This window comes from Zosterops lateralis (assembly GCF_965231275.1).
Source record: "Zosterops lateralis genome assembly, chromosome: 4".
NCBI classification, from domain to species: domain Eukaryota; kingdom Metazoa; phylum Chordata; class Aves; order Passeriformes; family Zosteropidae; genus Zosterops; species Zosterops lateralis.
The window spans coordinates 65317992-65341815 of record NC_139765.1 but is presented as its reverse complement, the minus strand read 5'-3'; the positions used below and the strand labels follow the sequence as shown (position 1 = coordinate 65341815).

Here is a 23824-nt window from a genome sequence, read left to right as displayed (position 1 = left end):
GACCATCCTCACTTTTATGTACAGACTCATGCTGATATAAAGAAAAGCTTTCATAATACTTTCCAGATGCTTTCTTACCTTTAAAAGATTTTGAAACTGAGTCGCTTCTCTACCCTGTTACACAAGGACTGTTTTAAATTTGTTGTCATCTAAATTCATTCAAATCATAGCATTCCACTGCACCATAGTTCAGTAAGAAAATAGTACTTTTTTGGCTAGTAATTAGTACTTTCCTTCCTAAGGAAAAAAAATTACTGAATCACATTAAAAAAGTGAATAAAAATTAATCCCATATATACCAGACACACAGAGAAGATGGCTGGAAGAGGAATGATCTCTGCAAAACAAGAGCAGATAGAATTTACTCACTGTGCACTTTGTAACTTTGCTAAACACCCTTACAAAGTATAAAGAATATGTTTCTTTGCCAGTATACATCCAACCATTCATCCTTTTTGCATTGTCTGTTTTGCTGGCATAAGAAGACACAAATAAACTAAGAGGTAGTTATTTCAAGATCTCAAAAGTCTTAAAAGAGGAAAAAATCCTCCATCCTTCCTTAAGCAATACTCTTGTAAGTATAGACACCAGATATAGGAATGTATGCTTGATTGCTGCAATACTACCTGTCAGCAGGAAGAAAATGCAGTTTAAGGAACAGGTCATGGCTTAGACAGACACTGTATTTTGTGCACAGAAGGAGCATGGGACTGTGCATAGAATTACCTAAAAATAACAGACAAAAAAGCAGTGTATAGACATAAATAATTATTTCCCTTTTGCATTAGTCCATATATCTTCTGCCATGAAGAGTTAACCAATTTACTGCTGAAATGCTGTGGGAGATTAAGAATAGTACTGAAACAGGCAGTGTTTTAAATATTTGTGCTTGTCCCATATGCCTTGTGTGATGCTGGAAATCAGAGTAAGTGATTGTGGCAACTCTTTCTGCTCTCAAAATCTAAGAATAAACCCACTGGAAGTCACTTCGAAAAAAAATTGTTTACTCTTCCATTCATGCTGAGTTCCAGCTTACATATCCTGTAACAACTTGTTTTCTGTTTATGGCACTTGGTAAGTCTGGAACTGTGCCGGCTTCTCTTGGAGCTCCTGAGCACAAACCATATAGAATCTCTGCATCTTCCCTCAAATACCGTTCCTGTGAGGGAAGTGTTCTGTGCCCTTCTGCTCCTTCCTTCAGCTCTCCCTTGTTCATGAAAGAAAAATAATTTCATGAGTATGACCTGACTCAGATGGAATACATGCCTCTGACTCTTTCATGCCTCTGTGGACTTGGAGTAAATTAGTTATTTCCTAAGTAACTCATTTCATTGGAAAAGGGTGAGTAACTTTGCAACATTTCTTGGGAACTCAAGGAAAGACTAGTTAATGCCTGCTTTTGCTTTCTCTTCAGCTTCTGTGTTATTTGCTGTAGACAATTCACATATGGTTATTTTTATTTTTTTCCCAGAAGAAAGCTTTGTTATTAATTTTTTTTTTCTGTGGCTCAGTGAGTTGGAAAATAATGTGAGAAACATTTGGATGAAAAAAACAGTCACCATTGGAAAACTTAGCTAAAAAGAAGTATTGTGCAGAATAAATAAATGTTATCATGATAAATTCACGCCTGTTAGAACTGGCGATGGCTTGCTATGTCATCTAATCTATTTTAATTTGTGTACATTTGCAGCCATCTACAAGTCTGGACTGTATTCTCACCTGTGGTGATATAAATCACAACTAGTGATTCTTGCAGTGCCGCATTAGTTTGCATTTTAATTATTTCAGTTTCAAATATTGCACTGCTAATCGTAATTGTACACGTTGTCTATCCCTAAGCAATTTCCTATTTAGTGTTTGTATCAGATAGGTCCAGAAGAACTGTCGTACAATTTCTCTCCTGTATGATTGTATATAATTTAGTCAAGAAATGCGTCCTGATTTATGAAAATCTATGGATTCCTCCAAGCTGCAACATGGTCACACTCAGGGAGATATGTTAATAAATGCTTTCATGTACATAATCAGATGAGAACACAATACTCTCCATTAATGAAATATGATCCATGATGAATCTTGCATGGGAGTGCTAATAACTACCTTTAGGTTAAAGTGCTCAGATGTCACAGTATAACAATATCTGTCGTAGATGTGTATCATTATGGCAAGTAATTAAAGGTTACTTAGCTGTTAAATGGTTACCTTGGAGGAATCCTTCAGTAACATGGCTTCAAATATGCTTTCACAATAAAATTAAGTAAGTAAATTAAATATCAGCCTCGTAGTAATTATTGTATGTGCAGAATATCAGGCATATAAATGTATAATATAATTGGTCAGAGAACTTGAAGATGTATCCATTTGCTATTAAGTATAAAACAATCTTGGTTGTTCTTATATGTAGAATAAGGCTGATGCATGTTAAAAAGAACAGTGACAAGACGGATGAAGAGAAATGGAATGTCAAAATTATCACAGTGATGTTCCGTGTGCTGCATAAGTGCAAAGATCAAGTAGCAACGCTCTTACGAGAGAAATATTAAAATTCACTTAGTCTTTTTCACACCTCTGCTGCTACATGGAGTTAAAACCTGGTACCAAATTACTTGAATTTTGCTAACAGCTCAGTCTGACTCATCGCAAGGATGCTTTCAGGGATTACTGAGTTGTTGCCTTCTTCTGTATTTAATATAAACCACACCAGAAAAGTTGAGCAAGTGGCTTGATGTGGATATAAACATTTTTTGCCACCTCTTAAAGTAGAAATATGACATGGGCTACATCAGTGACAGATTTTGACTTAAAAAATAATTTCCTAGCATTATGTAAACTGGCAGTGACAAATACAAATAAAGCAATACATTCTGCTTTTTTATTCTTTGTTTAAAGAGAAAGAATTCACTAGATAAATAGATCCTTCATCTGAGACCTTTTCATATGTAAGCAAGAGGATGTAAAGTTCAGATCTCTGCTGTTCTGCTGAAACATTGGCTTTCCTCCAGTCAATATTATTAACATACCTTAAGTTTACTCTTTAAATGTTTTGCCTAATTATGTCTTCTGATGAAACAGAAAAGAAATAAAAAAGAATTATGCATTGTGCTGCAAATAAGCTCTACTGACAACACAGCTCGGAAAATATTAGCAGCAGGAAAGGAAACATGAAGAATTTGTGATAGAAGTCTGTGTTTTTTCTTGTTCTGGTAAGGGCTTTTTTTATACCAGTGGGATAATTAAATTAGTGGTGGCACCTTCTTATCAGTGATACAGAAAACTGCTGCACATTTTGGTTGAGGATGAGTGTTAGGGGTTCTTCTCTAGTACTCAGGCTTCTGCCCAGGGCAAATCCTTGGGCCTTAATTGCTTTTGCTCTCTGCAATTCAGATTTCTTAAAAGTTGAAGCTTCAGTCATTGTCATGTGAAAATGGTCCTGTGTCCCTGGGCCAAAAGGAGTCCCCAGAGAAGGTAACTAGAACTGCTGGAACTATTTGTCCACCAGATAATCTTTAGATGCCCCTCTGCACACTTATGGGCCAAGCCTACATGAAGTTATCATATGTAGTGGTGAAAAAAAAAGTCTTAATACTCAGATTCTCATAGAATTGGTCAGTTCTCTGTGCTGTAGCTTCTCAGATAATATAGAATTCTACCTCTAAGGCACAGTAAAAATATACTGATTGATTCAGTCTGATTCCAAGCCTGGAGACAGTTTTTGAAGGGGGATTAGAAAACAAACAGTGTAAGAGAGGAGGGGAATTAGAAAACAAACAGTGTAAGAGAGGAAAATTATCTTCCAGTGAGTTCTTTTACCCTGAGGTATGAGCAAGTTTTTGTTGTTGGTTTTGTTTTTTTTAAATTAAGAACCAGTAAGTGTGTAATCAGAAAAACAAATGGTATTGATTACTTTTTCAAAGTAGTGACTCTGATCATTTCATCTATACTCCCAGATTGTTTGAAATATGGAACCAGCATAAAACCTTGAAAGCATTTGCCATTTGTATAAATCAACATTACTCTGTGTAGCCAGTGTTTATTTACAAACTTGCAAAGGGTTTCATAAAGGATATTCGTGCACCTACAATACAAACCATGTGTCAAACAGCAGAAAACTACAGAGCAATAGCACTGTTGTTTTTTCCCTTTACTTGATCCAAGTTTCATTTTCTGTTTGGCTAAGCGTCAGTGGTCATGAAGGTGGTATATCAACAATAGTCATGGTGGCATATTTAATTTAATTATAACTGGTTGAAGTGCTTAACTTCATTTACTCTGAAAAACAATTTATTTTATTCTGTTTTAACAAACCTTTCTGTTTATGCATTTCATCATCTTTTGTTATAAGAAACAGGGATCTCATTTCATTATTTAAGTGTGGGAGTAATGAAAAAGTAAGTCTTCATCAACTTACTGTTACTGTACCAAGGATCTTTTTCTGGAATACTTATCGAAGAACAAAGCCCTTGAAGTCTGTAGAATATAGTCTAGACCATTAATTTTGATTCCTAACTAAAAATCTGTGAAACTTATACTGAACTTAGAATATGGAAAGATTGGGCATAATTTATCATAGAATGGTTTGGGTTGGCATGGAGGTTGGAAACAGATGATATTTAAGACCCCTTCCAACCCAAACCCTTCCAAACCCCTTCCATTGGACCAAGTTGCTCAGATTCCCATTTAGCCTGGCCTTGAATAAAATTACTGCTATTTAGTGTAGAAAAAGCCACATTCTAGCAACAGGTATATTATAATAGTAAATGATTCAAACTTAAGTACAAGATTTACATATTTTCTTAAAGACTGGTGGGGATAAAAAGAGAATTAATGGATAAACTTAACTTTGTTTAACCTCAGTCAAGAAAAGAAACTTAAAAAATGAGAGTTTGGACAGCAAAGTGGAAGCTTTGATTGTGAAAGAGCTCTCTGCATGACTTTAGCCTTGTCCATGAGGAAACTTATGAAAGTCTCAAGCATTCAGTGCAAATCCCTGCACAGACATTCGCATTTCAGTTAAAGTAGAATTTCAGATCTGGTCTTAGCTGCCTGAAAGTAGCTGAAAATAAGCTGCTCTTAAACTGAGCTCACTGTGTCGACACAGAGTGCATGTGTTTACTGGAATCTCATTACATTCAAACATAGGGATACAAGTCTGCAGATTAGTGCTTGCCATGAAAAGGCTGTTTAGCCTTTCAAAGGATTTTGCAGGAAAGCAAGCTGGAATACAAGCTCTTTCTGCTTGTCATTTGTAGGTTTGTGAATTTGGCTTTTATTTCTTTGTGCAAATGTGTTTTCATAGAGACAGTGAAAAGCCATGACCCTCTGTAGAAAGGATTACTTCGAAGGGAGATAGTAAGACTACAGTGTAAAGGATGGTTAATGCAGAAATGCTAAATCTTGCTGTACAAAGATTATAGCACAATAAATTTTTAAACTCAAGGTACTTTTCTGACGTTATAAAAACAGTCACATATCAGAATCACAAAATAAAAGTCTTTAAGAGAGGGCTAGAAGAAAATAAAGGAAAATATGTGCTCTTTTTTTTTTTTTTTTTTTAGAAGGATGATAGAGAATCCCTTAAAGATGCATTTTCTTTTAGCTGACATTGTAGCAAGTAGTTTAGATAACACTTAATGACTTAGATATTATTTTTACAATTAGTGTATTTCATGGGGTATTAAAGATAATAAATAAGGAAATACTTTAAAACAGATAATAGAAGAACATAAAGAAGGCAGAAGATTTCAGTTGCTTACAAAAAGCCTGGCATCTTACCAATATGAAGCAGGGACCCACTGATAAGATTTGAATAAGAGGAATTAATTCTCAGTCCAGAATTATTTCTTTGATAGAAATAGAAAAAGAAGAGGGGTGTTTTTTAAACTTACACCTAGAATTTATTTTCTTTTTTGTTTGTCTGAGCAGTAAGCAGTATGGTTAGAAAAAAATCCAGAATTAACCATTCTAAAACTTCTCAAAGAGATAAAGGCAATATACTTTGGGGCAACTAGGATTTCAATTACTACAAGTATTAAACTGGGGCAGTGGTTAAATAGCTGTGGTGAGTTGCCCAAGCTTCCCTGGCTGCTTTTTTCCTTTATGGGACTGCTGCTTCTAAATCACTTGGTCTCCTCCAGCCTCACAAGACTAAAGTAAGTTTCCAAAAAATGTGTGTGATAAAATGCAGCAGCAGCTGCAACTACACCCAAAGTCTTCACCTAAAAAGCAGAAATGATGTTGTAGTAGAAGCCAGTTTGTTAAGACTGGTTGGATTTGAAGGTTCATGCTTGATGTAAGGAAGATTTTAAATGTAGCCATCTGGTAAGAGGTGAGATGAGATGTAAGACAAGGCATAAATAGCTACCACTCTGATTGCATAGGTGAGGGAATAAAACATAATACTGAATTTGTCATAGCTAAAATTTGAGATTATTTCATTAAAAAGAGATTGCAATATTTTCTCAAGATATTTCAGTAAACAGTTGGAGACAATATGAAAACTGCATGTTTGTTTTTAAAGTTGCTTTTAAAGCAATCTCTGATGCACTGTCATCACTAACTAGTTTTGTTTTCTGTGGAGCAAGCATTAGGCTTTGTGTGCCAATGCCAAATTAGAGCATTAATTACCTATGCAGTTAAGTGTCCAGTAAAGTGCTTTTATAAAAAGCAGTCTCAAAACCTCATTCAGAAGGAACTTGAGTAAATTATTTCAATGTTTTCAGGGAGATTGCTCATATATGTGAAGTAAAACTGACACTGACAAGTTTCAGCATTTAGATGCTTCAAAAGAACAACTTAGTTTTGAGTTTTATAGGCTCTCCATAGGCAGCATCACAGACAGGACACTATGAACAGCAAAAGGAGAGAGATTTGGGGTTGCTTATAGTACCAGAGAACACAGGTCATGAAATGGAGAGAAAAAGACAGTGAGAAAGATGAATACATGGCAGCAGGGAAGTATGTTGAAGGATTGGAGATGTTCCAGATTTTGCTCTTTCCTGATGTTAAGGCAATTTATTCCCAACAGACTTAGATTACAACTTACTTCAGAGTGTAGAAATAATTTTACCTTATTTAATTCACCTAAAACATACTCAGTTCATATATTCATCCAGCCTTATCCTTAGGCAATGTAGAGAATTCTACATCTTCAGAAATAGTGCTTTTCCTTCACATCTACCATAGCACCTGAGATGTTCACAGCCATTAAATAAAAAAAATAAAACAAAATAAAATGAGGCAGGCACTCAGAAGCAGTGCATTTCAGAAAAAGTTCCTGGATATTGATTTATATTTCTCTGAACTAGAAGAAATAAAATTATGCATATTGAATCCAGGAACTCAGGAAGCAGTACAAAATTTCAGTTACAATTTAATTCTACAAGACTTGAGGCAAATTATTGTCCCTCTTAAAACAATCCACACCACCCGTTGGAAAACAACACGGACTTGGGTATTCCATCAAACTTAGATTTTAAAGTTCACACTCTTTACATGTAAATCTACTAGAAATCTTTGGAGTTCTTGCATAGACATTGTCACCTAAGACATAGATCAAATCCCCATGCTGAATATCGTTTAAATAGCTAAAGACTAATGTGATGGCGAGGTAGATACTGGAAAGGTGGGACAGCAGCAGAAAGAAGAAAGCATATTGCCATTGTAAGCAAGCCTGGTCTATTTTGCATCCTGTTATTGTTACTTCATTTTCTGTTTGCAACTTACAGTTATTAATTTTCTACCAATAATCTTCTACTTCAGCTGCTCTGTAAGTGAGTAGTCTCATCATAGTGCAATTTGTAATAAATGAGTTTTTAACTTCTTATATTGGTTAAGAAGATTAACAGTGCAGAATTTAAAACCTGTGACCAAAATTTGATGAGACGACTTAAAATGAATGGCATTTGAGATAGAAAGAGGCTTCTGAATACCAACAGACAAAATCCAGACAGCAGAAAAATAAGGTTAAAACATTCTATCTGAAGCCATTTCACAAAAAAAAAGAGAGGAAATGTGTGACATATGGTATCGAGTGAGGCACTTGAAGTTGAGTCTAAAAATGTTTAAAAAGACAGCTGTTAGCTTGCATGATTAAAAAGGGAAAGGAAGGATATTATGATACATCAAGAAGCAAGGAAGTTATGGAACCAGAGGTGGACTTGTTGGATGTTTGTTTGCTTTTCTTATCCAGTGGTTTCTAATGTTTTTATTAAATTTATCTTCAGATTCAACCTCCACCTCTATCTTCCGTTCTGTTTCTCTCAGTGACATCAGTGCTGGCTATTAACACAAAAACTGGGTGGATCCTTGAACCCTGAAACCAAATCAAAGAACAGTTTAGGGAAGGAGATAATTACATATCAGCTCTTCTTCCCTACAATATGTTTGAATAGATTAGATTATTTTAATAAGCGTTGGAAGTGATGGTAACATTTAGAATAATATTGTCACGTGAATCTCCACTGGCTGTATATGAATCATAGAAGTCAGTGAAAAAAAAAAATTGTCTCTATGGAATATTGTTTTATGCATTATCTGATCTTTATTCTAAGCTAAATGGCTTATTTCTTTGAAATCTTTGTTTATATGATAGTTTGGTTAATTAAGTTAGAGTGGGAAATTTGTGAGAAGGATTTTTTTGCTTCCGCTGCTAGTTCTTGTAAAACTCCAGTGAATAGAATACAAGCGGCAATTTGCATATGGCAATTTGTCCATGCATGGGGAACCCAACAGAGATATTCCTTGGGAATCACAGGAAGACTAAAGGCTAACTGGGCACAAAAGCTGATGTACTCTCCCCATCACAAGTGATCCTTACCAATTTTGCTTGGCACATTGTGCATAGCTTTGCATGTGCTGAGTAAGCTCCGTTGCCATTCGCTTGACTGGGATTTGAGGCAGGACTATATACTTTTGTTTATGGCACTGGACAAGGCTCAGGAACTAGAACATTAGCTTTTTGCTTTGGCATAGATTTCCTGGCTAAATTACCTAATTTCTCTCTGCCTCATTTCATAAGAACAGTCCAATCTGTTCAGAGCAAAGGCTCATTTAGCCCAGGACCTTGGTTCTCACCAGGTCCCATAATGAATGTCAGCAGAGGAGAAAGAGCGGCGAGCAGGCAGCAGTGCTTAGTGATATCGTCTCCCAGGCTCCAGCACTGGTTGTTCAGGGATTTCCTGAACCAAGGATGGAATCTCTGTGTTCAGTGCTTTTCAATGACTTGGTTTTGATAAATTAGTACTGGCATTTCTTGAGCTCATATATCTTTTAAGTATCCACAGCATCCCAAGCCCTACAAATTGCAACATGAGAGGAACATCCCTTTATTTTATTTTAAACCTTCTGCCTGCCAGTTTCTCATTTTAGAAAAAAAACCTGAGAATACTCTTCTTTTCTTCCTATTTCCTTTAATGGGTGTGTTTTCTGAGTTATAGGACTGTAACTTCATGCAGTACTCTAAATGCAGGAGTGTCATGCATTTAAAAAGGCATAACGACACTGTTGGTTTTGTTCTTTATTTCATTCCTAAAAACTCTGTATGTGAAGTTTGCGTTTTCTGACTGTTACTGGGCATTGACATTATTAAAAAAAAAAATAAAAGAATTAAAAAATTAAAAATAATTGCAACTTTAGGACCTTGAATTTGATCTATAAAATATATACTGCACTAGTGTTTCTAGAATTGCTTTCTGTGAAAAGGTACAGAAGGAAACCAAGAACACAGCCTTGCATAAAGTGCACAAGTTGTTTTGGTCTATTCTAGCTGAATAGAAACACTGAAACATGAGAGGAGAGTGCCCTGGACTGAATGGCTTTTGGGGAAGATAGTTATTGATATGAGAATAAAATGCCAATCTTGCAGTTTAACTTCTCTGCTCTCACTAACACCTCCTGAAACAGGAAGACAGCTGGGCTATTATATTTCAAATTCCATTAGTGTTAATTTTAATGCCTTCATACAAAAGGAAAAGAAGGGAAAAGATGCACTTCATTCCCAGACATTTTCTGTGCACCTCTAAATGTACAGTGTGGCCCCAGTGGACCTTTCTGGCCCTGTGAGACTTTCCTTACAAAGGATCTCCAGCACCTTCCAGGTTTTCAGTCACTTTTCCTTCCAGGCTGTGTCTCTGAGTTCTTCCCCTTCAAGGGACTTGCATTTCAGGAACCAATTATGGCTGACAATGTTTCAAAAACTATCTCCTATTTCTCAGGGGCCTGTAATCAGTGTTCAAATCTGAGGTAAAACAAAGTTTTGTCTCTAAAGAGAAGATAAGCTTAGCAGAGTTCAGAAGGTGCCTCAAACAGCACAAACACCTTCTCCTGTTGAAATGTTTACATCCAAGGTGATAGAAAACTGAGCAGCATTATCTTGCAGATGGTCTGAGAAGATTTTATTAAATAAATACAAAGGCATGTGTTTTCCACCTGCCAATTAGGTTCAAAATTTCCAGATCCAGGGCTAAGTTAGGGTAAGTCTAGTTGTAAAACTAAGACAAGAAGCAACCAAATCATTTAAAAGTTACACCTATGTTGTGAATATGCAAAAAACATATGGATCCTTCTGATACTTGTTCTTCTTGATAATCTCCAAAGCTGACTTTGTTCTTTAGTTCTGTTGGCTTACACTCGGGTTGCACCAGTGTTGCTGAGGAGAGAACCCAGATCATTGTCTAAAGGTGCCTTTGCTCATGAATAATAAATTAAAAGGGTGATTTGGCACAGCAGGTGAGATGATTAATATTTCAGGTCTTATTATTTTTGTTTGTGGATGTATGTGTTTGTGTGTAATTATACATTTCAAAGATGAACAGCTAAATGCAGCTAAACATTTAACATTTATCTGAATAAATGCAAATGAAACTTGGATTGTAAAACAAGTAATTGGTATGGATTAAGAACACATATGATTTTTCTTTTCAGTGTTTATTGCCATTACTTTAATGATGACAAAAAGCAGAAGGGTGGTGGTACCGATACAGGTTTAGAAATAGTATATTCATCAGTTCAAATCTTTTAAATTGATGGTGATGGAGAACAACTGTTTTAATTCATAGTCACTTGGAAGGATTTGCCATGACCTCAAGTTAACATGTAAACATGGCAAAGGATATAAGAAAGATTCCTCTGGCGTTCACTGAACTCAAAGGGAATCTTTCTGGGACTTCAGGGCCAGAGAAGAGACCCATGAAAGTCTCAGGGATCACAGCACATCTGGGATGGCACCAGTCTGTGGTGTTTAGTGCTGTGGTACTTAACCCTGTGCAGAGCACAGGTCCTGCATAACTCAGTTCATGACCACAACCAGTCCTCACTGTGTCTGTGATCTGGTGGTGGGGGGTGAAAAATGAAGTAATCCAAATGCCAGGTTGCTTTGTCAAAAAACAAAAAAAGCCCCCCAAAAAACCTCAACCAAAAAAACCCCCAAAATACTGGTGTACTTGTCAGTTTGTTTTAATCAACAAAGTCAATCTATATTATGCAGTACTGAACCACACTAAACTGTACTGTACTATACTACACCATGCTTTATGATGAGCCAGGATTTTGAGCCAAAGTTCTGTTAAATGAAAGGCTTCATTTCTTCTGCAAAAATACAAATATCAGTAATTGAGTTACCTGGTTGGATGCTGATTAGCCCTGCTGACACTGTGCTTTCTTATTTATGAATATACATATATAGACATAGGAGCTGAGTGTATCAAATCTTCTTGCCGGTGTCACTGACTCTCTCCTCTTCTGGGGATTCTCAAGTGCTAGAAAGACAGGAAAGATAGTGAATAAAGAAGTGAATTTTAATGTACATTTTTCAGTCACCCTGAATCAAAACCACTTAAATCCATCGGTTACTGTGTCAGTGAAGTTTTTGTTGCACTGGGAAAAGAATATCAAACATTCTTGACTTTTTTAATAAAACCCCCCTGCAACCAGTGTGAGAAATGCATTGCTCTTAGACACAGTGCCATGAGGAATAATTGCAACTTGTCACAGAGAGAGGTTATAATTATGTCTACTGTTAGTTATGTCTCCATGTGCACAATAGAAGTTACCTTTTCAAATGCATTGTTCTCTAATGCAATACTGGTTATTAAAATTTGACGATATTTTTACTTGCTAATGAAGAAAAATGAAATGAGGCTGCAGAAAGGCTGGGTGCTGTAACACTGAAAGCACCAGGAGGGAACAAAGAGGAAAGAGAAGTGCTTATTGCAGAGATTTCAGATCTAAGCTTTGCCTCAGGAAAAGCAAAATTGCCCAAAGGGTCAGAATTTCAGCTTCTGTATTTCAGACTTTGTTTATGTCTTTTTAAAAATCTGTGTATGCATCAAACCCTGGTCTAGATCTGACACTTCATCAGCACCTCTGCACGAAATGCTGCAAATAGATTGCATTATCTTAGAGACAAAAAAAAAAAAAAAAGCTTAATAGTTGTTGCAGTAGTTGCTGTAGTGTACTTCTCTGCCCCTTTGTTACTTGCACAGATTCTCTGAAAGTATGCTCACAAGGTCTTATTTTAGGGAGAAAGAATTAAGTACATTTTTCCAGGCATTTTCCTTATTCTGTCACTCATTTAGAGTCAGATTTTTGAAGCCTTTAATTTAGGTCATGTGTTCATATTAGAGACTTCTTCCTGGGAATTAAAAGGCAGATAGGATAAAAAGAAGTGCAGACATATGCCTTCATTTTCAGAAGTGACTAACAGCTCCAAGTATCAGAATTTTAAATTCCCCAAGAAGGTATTCGCTGAAAATCAGAGCCCTTGAGCAAGTTTTAAATTGGGTGCCCAACTTGTGAGTGTGCAAAATCACTTGGGAAATTAGAAAATCTTGGCCATATGCTTATATGTTAACGCCACTTGACTAAGTCCTTTCTTTATGCTGCTTCCCCAATTTGCAGTTGTTTTTGTGTTGTAAATAAGATAGCCTTGACTCAGAAAGTTCCCCAGGAAAGCTGGAGAACCTTTTTCTTGTTAAACAGCACCCTAATTACAGAAGCAATTTTACAAACAATCCCCTGGGGGAAACATTTTTTCCCATCAGGAAGGCTCTTGAATAAAATAACACCTTTGCTAACTTCATTTATTTACAACAGGACACAAGACTGAGGCTGGGTTAGATTTATTGCCATTACATCACTGATGCTCAGTAATTCATAAAACATTGGGTCTAGGAGTCAGCACTGCTGTTATTTCCTCTGATGCCTGACCTCACCACAGTCTAATAACATACAGGAAATCCAGAAGACAAAGGGGGAAAGAAGTGGCTTGAATGCTAAAAATAACCATAGAAAACTTGTACAATCATTTAATAGAGTATGGCCCAATAATTTATTTAACATAATAGTAGAATCTGCTAAAGCAATTAGAATCTGTTCCAAATGTTTTTAATGGAAAATATGTTGGGGGTAAGAATAAGAACACTTAAAGAATGGAGACTTGTAGGTTATGTAGTTCACTTACATGTACTGGTTTTAGGTTTGTATATCTTATTTCTTACATATGCAGACCACTTAATAACTTGACTAGAACAGACAGTCATTGTATGGTGGTTATATTTCCAGAGGTCATCCTATATGAGCCAGACAGTCATCTTAGGTGATGTATTACACTTGACAACCCAGAAAGTTGCAATACAAAGGCATTCTAATTCTCAGTGTCCTCTGAGAGTTGTTCAATATCCTTGATGGTATCTAGTGTCTGGTATGCCATTGGGATGACATTTTTGGTGTCTTTACTAATCAGTCAAGGTTAACATGTCATTCATGTTAACTGTGTGTTTGGTTTGTTTTGAGTTGTTTTCTTTTTTCTAATCACTCCATGCTTGCAAGAATTTCTAAAGCAATAAATAGTATAATAACACTACAATGAAACTCATGTCTGCTCATTTATTTGTTGTAGAATTAGAACGTATTATCCAAAACACTTGTCTTGGTGCAAATAGGAAAATAAAAAAATAAAATTGGTGCAAATAGGGAAATGACATTATCAAGGAAAAACAAAACCAACCCCAAAAAGCTGTAGCATGGAAGTCAGGTAAGTCTGGTGAATTTAGTTTGTGAAATATTTCAAAAGGAAGTTCACAAACATACATATCTTTTTTGAACAGCTGCTCAGTTTGACTGTGCCTGCCCTACTTTTATTGACATATGTTGCACAGTGATTTGAAGAGGCTATTATTCATATAAATACCAATATTAGTATGCAGACTGGTATGTTCAGGTGTGAACAAGTCTTCACCATTTGACACTGACACTTGGTTTCTCTCCCAATCAGAAGCAGAAGCACTTACTGATCGTGAGCTAGGAATAATGAATAGCTTGAACCAGCTGTTCCTGAACAGCCCAGTTGGCTATTTTCCCTTTCATTAAATTCATTGGATTATAATTAGAGAGACAGAGAGAGAGAGAGAGAGAGAGAGAGAGATGATAGATAGATAGATAGATAGATAGATAGATAGATAGATAGATAGAATGAAAACATTTCCCTTTTTGCAAAGGTGTATGGTAATTTAATAAATACTGATAGATTTAATTTCAGAGGAAAGCAAAGTAATGTGGAGTGTTTGATAATTGACTGAAAGACAGCTATTGAGAGGGTTGAGTTGTCCAAATTCAACCTAGGGAGTCAGGTTTTTCAAAACTTGTGCTTTCCAGAATTGTCTGCTGCATTTTAAGGCACATTGTGAAGATCAGAAGTTAGGAAAACTTTCCAGTAGAAGTGATGTATAGGGATAAAAGAAGAAACAGAAACCAAGAGCCCAGTTTTATTTTAATTAATCTACAGAAATGAAGCATGGAGCTGGTCATCATTGCAACAGCTCTTTTATCTTGATAGCAAAAGATTTTCAGGCACTAAAATATCAATGAATATCTAGAAGTACAGAGGAAAGAATAGCTCATGGGTCTGAAGAAGACAACACAGATTAATGCAGAGACTGTTTGAGAGGTCTTGGGGTGATCAGGAAACTGAGTAAACTGCCTGAGGGACACAGAGAGGTGGGCAGATCTCCATAGCTCGTGATCAGTTTTGCAGGTAAATGCTCCTCAACAAAGTTCCTTCTCTGTGCCCTTCAGCACAGTGCAGCACAGATAGTTTCAGTTCCAGGTCCTACAGAAGCTGGAGTCCTTTCTTTGGAAGCACCATTTCACTAAAGGTCTGTCACTTAGAGTGATTTCCCATGGGATTTTAAAACTGATTTTCATAACTCAATTCTGCTAAGCCTCATGTTGGAAAAACAAAATGTAATAAAGGTGTTGCAGAGCCCAGTGTCCTCCAGATGTGTGCAGGTAAAACCCTATAGCCTGGTTTACAGGGAGTGTGAAGACTAAAATGTCAGAAGCCCACTGTGTGCACTTTTTTTTTTTTCTTTTTTTCTTTTTTTTCCCCTTTTTTCTTTTTTTTCTTTCTTCTAATAATTAATGATTTAGAGCAGCTACATTATTGCTTCAATCACTTTTCACCTATTTCCCTAATGGTTACCACTTGCCTTAACATTTACATTTGATTTAATACTTGTATTTTTTGCATAATTTCTCACATTATATTTATTTGCACTTGCACTTTTTTAAAAATAAAGCATTCCATGGGGATAAATTTAATAAAAGTTTCTCATTAAAAGTTCTGTAACAGCATGATTCCCAAACCTGAAACCAAAGTCTTCATATTTAACAGTTTTCATGACTCAATAGATTAAGTGTGAAATAGGAAATATAATAACAATAACAACATAGCCATATCCTGTACAGTTGTTTCACTTAAAATTATTCTTGAAAAGTAACATAATTCATAAATAAATCAATTCTCACAGAGTGAAATTTACTCAAAAGACTCTCTGAATTAGCCTTGATGTAGTTATAAAATGTGTGCACAGAAAGTTGTATGGGCAAGAGGAGAATCAAAAATTCACTGATATTAATATATTGGAGGGCAGGAGAAGAAAAAGAAAAAAAAGGAAAAAAAACAACCCAAAATGTAAAATCATCAAATTTCTATTTTGCAAAGTCAGATGTCTCCAATCAGCTGACTCTGCAGTGTTAATTTCATAAAGATTCTTAGCTCAGACCTAAATTTGTATGAAAGCTCCTCTGTGGTCAATGATGAGATTTTTGCCCTTGAGAACTGCAGTTCTGAACTGCTCTGGCTCCTCATTCAGAGGAAGCTGTAGCCTTCTGCTGTGACCTGGGCAGCAAATTCAGCCACCCCAGCTAATGCCTCTGTGTAGAGTGGATAAATCCAAACCTTAACAAGTCTGAAAGTTTTTCCCTAGAGTGGGAAGTGCAGATTTGCCTTTTGTACTTTCTAATACTGAATATACAGAGAAAAAAATATTTCCATGCCAGCAACTTCTTACTCAGTTGAGACATTGCCACTGGCTTTAATGTCCTCCAGTGCACAATGGATGCATTGTTATACTCCAGGCACTTTGGAAATCTTTTGGAGCTATTTTTTCTGGGGTTTTGGATCAGGGGTGTTACTTTTGGGGTTTTTCTTTTTTGGTGATTTTTTTCTTGATCAGTTTGTTTTATAAAATACTTCATCATAGTGCAACAGAGCCTGTGTAAATAGCAAGGGCAATGTCAACATCAAAAATTCTCACAGCTATGGCCAACTCTACCTTTTTAATTAGCAAAGGTTGTGATAGTTCCTAAGGCTCTTGGCACATTGCATGTTTCTGGACCATTCTTTGTTCAGCAGTTTCTTGTGGAAATCAGTTTGTCCCTGAAAGATACCCTGGAGACATGGTCCTTTCTATTTATGGTTTGGGGGTTACGAGAGTAAAGGATATGGGTTCATTCCATTGCACTAGAATGGCTGGGGAGCTTCACTGCTGTCATTCCATGCCTAATATTTTAAACCTGTAGTAACTCCATAGTAGCAGTACACAGTCCATCAACAAAGTCTCTTCAGTTCATTTGCTTGCACTGCATTTATTCATTATTGACCAGCAGTGGTTTCCCTACATTAGGCTCTGCAGTTCTGGGATAATTTCAGTGAGATTTGCCAGAAAAGTTTCAGGAAAGAAATCCCCCTGAAATTCAGCAGTCAGCACTGTCCAGACTTAGGATGGTAGGTTAGTGCCTCCTCACTGGCCACATGTTCACCTGCAAGGCAGTATTACTAAACTGGGAAACAAAATGCATATTAACCAGTAACAGCTAATTTAAGTTTCCATCTCCCTTTTCTTCATTATGTTAAGACAGTACTGGATGGGCTAGGTACAGGCAGACGTACAAAAATGTTGTTTAAGAAGTTATCATACTGGGTATAAATATATATATATATCTGTATAAATAGGTATAGAGTTGTTATGTTTATGTATATATAGCGTTATGTTTTATTGGCTCACTGGCTGACTGGAGCTATTCAATAACAAGATGTGAAATGTCTAGTCAGATAGCAATGTCTTGTCACCACTTAGTGTCATGATATGACACATTATTTCAGTCTTATTTCAGCTGTTTGAAAGCAAGTCTCTGGGGCCTGGAAGTGGCAGATCATCGGGAATCACAACAATTTCATCCTTTGTTTCCAAGATTGAACTGTAGTTCTTTTTGGCTAAATCTTGCTATCTATCACACTATCTGCTTCAGGAAAACATGTGTTTTAAGGATCCAGAAGCATTATCTCCTACCATGCAAGACATTTACTAGGTGAAACAATTCATGTCATACCATGAGCCAGCAGTCAGTTGTTGTCTTTATGGGTTTGTGGAATTTCAAGGCCTAAACAATCTCATTTTCAGTGGTTTTACTATGGATTATAAAGAAGCATCAATGAGATATAAACTTAGTGTTTAATAACCCATAAAACATGCTACAGCAAGGCTTTTAGCTACAAGGGTCTGTAAAAAAGGTTTGAAGTACATTGCAATGTCCTTTTGGGCTGCCAGTGCAACTAATGAAAGGGTTTAGACAATAAATTGGACTAATTGTTGAGTTACAACGGCCTTTCTTTGAATTTTGTTTTTCTTTCTTCTTTTTGCATTTCTAGAAAGTTTTCTTCCACTTAGCAATCTTGCTTTGTCATGAATTCCTGTCCTTTATTCTGTAATAGCCCTCATAAAACTTTGCAATGTTGAGCATTTGTTTAATACAGAAGGAGCTTTGCTGTCTATGTCTCAGGCATTTGCTGACTCACTGCAGCCCCATTCTTTGTATTCAATTAACTGCAAAACCCAAGAAGAAGCAAAATTATTAGCTGATCAAAATTTTTCTGAAAACAATGTGCATTCTTTCCATCTAACAGCTCTTGTCGGTACTGTGCAAAAGAGGGCCACACTCACATTGTCCAAAGACCCCTTAAATCTCTGAGCAAGGCCTTGTTCTTTGCTGTCTCCAGGAAGACTGATTAAATTTGGGTGGGAATGCTGCAGACAAGTGACTAGTGGGTTCAAATACCTATCACAAGTCCTATTGCTTCCTAGGCTTTTAAAATGGCAGGTGGTATGTAGAAAAGAGTTTATTCCTCTGTATCCTGTCTGTTCTGTTGGTTTGTAGATAGAGGTAGTTTGATTTCAGCACCCAAAAAACTGTTTGGGCAAGTTGCCCTGTTTGTGACAGGTTAGACTTCTTACATTATGTTTATCAGAGCTGCTTGGGGCCTCAGACTAACCATGATACATTTGTTTGGCACTTAACGCTGATGTATTTATTGTCATTATTACTCACCCATAAATTTGGAAACTTGTAGTACGTGTCTCTTCATTGCTTTTTAACTGAAATGTGAAAGCACTGTGGGATTTCCCTTTCAGGCTCTTATTTCAAATGTTTTATTCCACAAACAGAAAGAGAAGGGTAGATCTCTGACTTACGCTGACCTGGGTCTCCACTTGTTCTTGCCCCCTACACACCAATATCAGTAGAGTTACAGTGACATAAACCAGAAGAATACAGTCAAAATCAGATCCTCCCTACACCAAATCACTTTCTACATCTGTTTCCTATTTGTCTTACAATGACACATGGGATTATTTTGGGAATATATTCTGCTTTAACTGTCATGCCACTGACTCTGTAGCCTTATCAGATACCATTGGTGTGCAGGTTGAGCAATTACATCTACTAAGAAGAAGTGCCAAGAAAACATAGATTGATAAAATCATTTTTCAACAATAGCTTGTAGCATTAGTGCCATCTTCTATTATTGCAGTTGAGGTTTAGTATTCTCATCAATTTACTGCTTTTATTTATTGTGCAAGATCTAGATAGGGACCCTACAGCAGAATTCCAGAAATGTTTTTTCTGTTGGATTATTTATTCATCTCTGATTAGAATGAGCAAAGTCGGAAAACTGGAGAGAAGTGAGGAATGTGTCTGGATTATTAAGAACCAGAAAGAAAGACAGCAGGAAAGAGAGAAATGTAATACTGTGTCAGATACTACAGTTACAAGATGACTGTATAAACATAATCAGGCAGGCTGCATGTACAAGAACATGCCCTAGGAGACTGAGCTTGAATTCTGGGATCAAACTTCACGAAACTGTGTCCAACCTTTTTATCTTACAGTGCAGTAAGCCATAGATGTCTACTCACCCAAAAGTTCATTTTCCCTTTGTCTTTCTCTTCCATGAATGGAAGGAAATGTGAAATCCATCTCACATTCTTTTGAAAATATGTAAAAAATACACAGAGATGTGTCCTTGTGTGATGTAATTGAACAGGCCTGTAATAAAATCTGTAGCCTGTGACTTAGAGAATCATGTGCGTTTAAAATAACACCAATTAGAAATGTGTTTGGTCACTAGCCTGGCACATGCCTGGGTTCAGTATGGATGAGAAATATAGGGAGGCAGGTTGCCAAGGAGGATGCTGCTTCCAAGGTGGAGGTCAATCTCTTCTCTTTGGGGCTCCATGACTTAATTAGGTGTCAGTGCAAATTAACCATGGTGCAGGTGGGAAATGGAAAGCCCAGGTTTTGCTGAGCTCTTCACAAGTCTTCTGTGAATGTTGAAGACTTCTGTGCCAAAAGCATCTATTCTCCTGGTTTTATTCTCAGTGGAAAATGTAAGATAAACATACTATTCAAATTGATTGGCAGATTTGTTCCCCCAGTTAAAATTAAAGCAATTAAATGTACTGAAAAGACCATTGCTTTGGATTTATTTACCTTCATGTGACTTCGTGTTGACTGAGGCCCTTTTTAATCTTGGTTTATATTCCCCTATGATTTGCTCTCAACCTGTATATTTTAAAAGTTTCATCGCAAGGTACTGAATAGTAGTAGTAGTAGTAATAATAATAATAGTAATAATAATAATAATAATGCTTTCCTGATGCAGTTGAAATTGAATTTCAGGATGTGTATAAAATAGTAGGTCACTAATACTCAGGCTAGGAAAAGCAGAATTTTATCATCATGTTATGTACTAATCTACAGTGGTGGTACATTTCAGAAAATAATAGTCGCTAGAAAATGGATTTTATCTCTTTTCCAGATAAAAGTTTCAAATTCCTGCTTCTTCAGTTACTATTACTCAGATGTATTCTCAGTGAAAGGAAAATAATTCAATAAACCCATGAAAATTAATATGAAAATAAATTATATGTGAAGTAGAACAGAAGAGACACGAGCTATTAATCTGTATTTTTGCCTTTGACCAACATTCAGCACATACTGATTAGAGAATGAGCACTTTAACCAGATCCTCACCCAGTGCAGTTTGACTTCCCTGAAGCCACAAACCCCACTATGACTCATATGCACTGCACTCTTTTTAGTTCAAATTAGTTCTTAGTATTCTTTCATCAAATAATGTTGCTTTTTTCCTTTCTTTTCTTTTTTTAAATTATTTTATTTTATTTTTATTTTATTTTACAGGACAACATTTTTAGAATGGAAGAGTCACATTTTGAAAATGGGCGGGGGAAAAGCCCTTATGATCCCAAACTGCTGACAGCTTCACTTTTAGTAGGTAGGTGTCACATAACAAGTTCAATGAGATGTGCATTCACTGTAAATAATTTGCCATTTTTCTGCCTTTTTTTTTCTCTTTGCAGCACCTGTGATATGTATTTGTTTTATTCAATTTATTTCCTGGTTAAAGGATTTCTGGTGTACTTTTAATACAGTTGACTCAAGTGTCCTGAGGCGTAAACCAAGATTCAGGTATCACAAGAGCTGCTTTATACCCCTGCAGGACCTTGATTCTGCTAAGTGTTTTTCCTCCTCACATCTTGGTGGAGGCATTTTAGTCACCCAGTTTACAGGCTGGCCACACTGGTAGTCACAGAACCACAGCTGAGAGCTAAGTGAAAGCAGGAATAAATAACTCCTTACATCAGCTTTTCTGCCAAGGAATGTCTGTCACCCACCTTTACCTTGCATGGGAGCTGGAGATCAACAGCCACAGGTCTAGGCCCTAAGGTGATGTTTCAGCTGAAGAGATCTGTCTGACAGTAAATAAAATTAAATTCCTGGCCAGAACAGAAAGATTTAAATAAATTGTTTCTGAATTGGTAATTCTTCATTTCAGGGAATATGTAAATATGGAGCAAATGGACTGTGTCAATCTATTTGAACTAATGTAATTGATTGAATTTATCTAATTGATTTAACTTATCTAATTAAATTAAATATGTTCATTATTATTACTTCACCTTCACAAAAAAAAAAAAAAAAAAAAAAAAGAAAAAGAAAAATTATGTTTTGTAAGACTAAATTAGGAGGAAACAGGTTCTTCTTTCCTTATACCTCTGCCTAGGTGTAGCCAACTTATCTTTAACATCCTGACATGTAACTTTCTGGCAATTTATTACAACTTCAGATCCAACAATAGTTTCAGAAAACTGGAGATTCTCTTATCTCAGAAGTCTTCAGAAAATGACACATAACGAGATATATTGGGTTTCTTCAGGCCTTTGTACATATTGTTAGCCCAGGGCCTTGCCTACCGTCTGCCCTTATTCTATTTGCCTTGCATTTAAAAATTAAGCTATTCAAAATAGCAACAAAAATTTCATCCTAAATGTGCCTCATTTCCTGATCTTAGAAGCCCATAATGATCCCAGTTGATGAGCTAACCTGGGGACACACACTTTTTAACAGGAAAAACAGGAAAGACATCCACATCTTGCTCCAACTTGTACCCTGTACAAACAAAAAGGGAAAAAAAGAGCGTGTGTAAAAGGCCAGTGTATAAATTAGTGCCTGGAGCAACTTGAATTTGTGGCAGAGCTGCTCTCAAGCGAATAGCTTTACTATTTACTTTAATATATAATAAAGAAGAGAATGATGACAAGCCAGTATTACATGGTATACCCGGTATGCAACTGCACAGAGTCAACACGTCTAGCTTTTCACATTCCTCTTTTTTTTTTTTTTCTTCACTCAGTCCGTCACAAATATGATTATCTTACTTCCCTTGGCTTAGATTTCATGTCTTTAAAACATCTTTCCTTTCTCAGCCCACTTCCTGTCACTATAATTTTCACTCCATGTATATTTCCTTCCAGTAAAGAATAGACTGAGCGTGATCATTTGTTTTGAATCAGGCCTCAGTAAGAGCCACTGGGTGTAATAGAAATAATAGAAACAATAGAAAATGGTGCAAATCGAGCATTCAAAGCCAGTGACTAATTTCTGCTTCAGTTACACAAAACTCAGGGTGAAGCTAAAATCAGCATTCCTGCAACCTGAACATGAGCAACCTTCTTTTTCTGCCTCCTTATAGTTGCCACACAACCACACTGTGTTACTGATTAAGATGTTGCATTTACTGCAACCCTTTTCTGAAGAGTATGTATTGCAGAGTGTGTATTTCAGAGGGTGTATGCCAAATTCTCCACTGGATCTTTGCCTAAAAATAACTCCTCTTTGCCAAAAAACCCTTGTTTTTTATGGCAAAATGGTGACCAAAGGCAAAACAATTTCCTCCTCACAAAACAGTTGAGAAGCAGGGAGTGAACTGGCCAGGCAATGGATGCATGGAGAGGTTTGGTCCAGCTGCTCTCCAAAGCTGGGAGCACGGGAGTGAAGCAGTGAGTGTGGGCATGAAGGCCAGAGGAGCCCCTGAACCACAAAGGTGTCACACCAAGGACATGGATACTCTGCTTCTTCCCTTCTCCTGGGCTGAGCTGAAACTCAGCTACTCCTGGCCCTTCACGTGACAGAATATTTATCCTCATAAGTCATTGTGATTTATCTAAGATTTAAGAGGGCAACTATGTTAAAGAATTCCCCAGGATTCATTAAAATGCAATGTTATAATTAGTAATTCAAAGTAACTATCAGAAAAGTTAAAAAAAAAAAAAAGGCTGAGAAGGGTAATTTAGATGGTTCCATACAGGAGGGAAACATCTCTCTTCTTCTTCATCAGAAACACTAAACACACAGTTTGCAAAGTGTGGAAGGAGAATATGTTTTTGACACTTTAACTAGAAGGTAATTTTTAGGTAGGTGAAATGTAGGCATTTGGGCCAAACATGAAGGTTAATTTGCAAAAAGTAACTTCAGGTCTCTTAACAGCCATTAGTACCCGGGAAGCCTATTCTATATTTCAGCTGAAACAAACTCTTACCAGGGTAAAGAGGATCTCTCTCCTAAAAAAATCAATAGTATTTGGAAAAAAAACCCACACTAAAGCAACAAAAATAAACAGTTCATCTTTATTAAATTGTTCCAATATTTTTCCAGTATACATTCCTTGTTCCATCCACCTGCAGACATTTTTCATTATTTTTTTAACAGTTGTTCATTAAAGTTGGTTATTGCTACCCTACTCTGAAGTAAATGCCAGCTGGGAACATGATATAACTAGTTCCTAGTAATGTAAGACACTGTGCAGCCATTCCCTTCTCTGTACTGCTAACTAAACATTCTCCATTTGAGT

General features: G+C 36.5%; 1 protein-coding gene across 3 annotated transcripts in view; it reads left to right on the top strand.

The window, feature by feature from the left end:
- Positions 1-23824, top strand: part of SEMA3A (semaphorin 3A) — a 279577-nt gene that overhangs the window by 191448 nt on the left and 64305 nt on the right. For all 3 annotated transcript variants that reach the window (XM_083860064.1, XM_083860066.1, XM_083860065.1), the window contains one exon: positions 20815-20908. In XM_083860064.1, coding sequence (XP_083716190.1) covers positions 20815-20908 — 94 coding nt within the window. The remainder of the gene's footprint in view (positions 1-20814; positions 20909-23824) is intronic.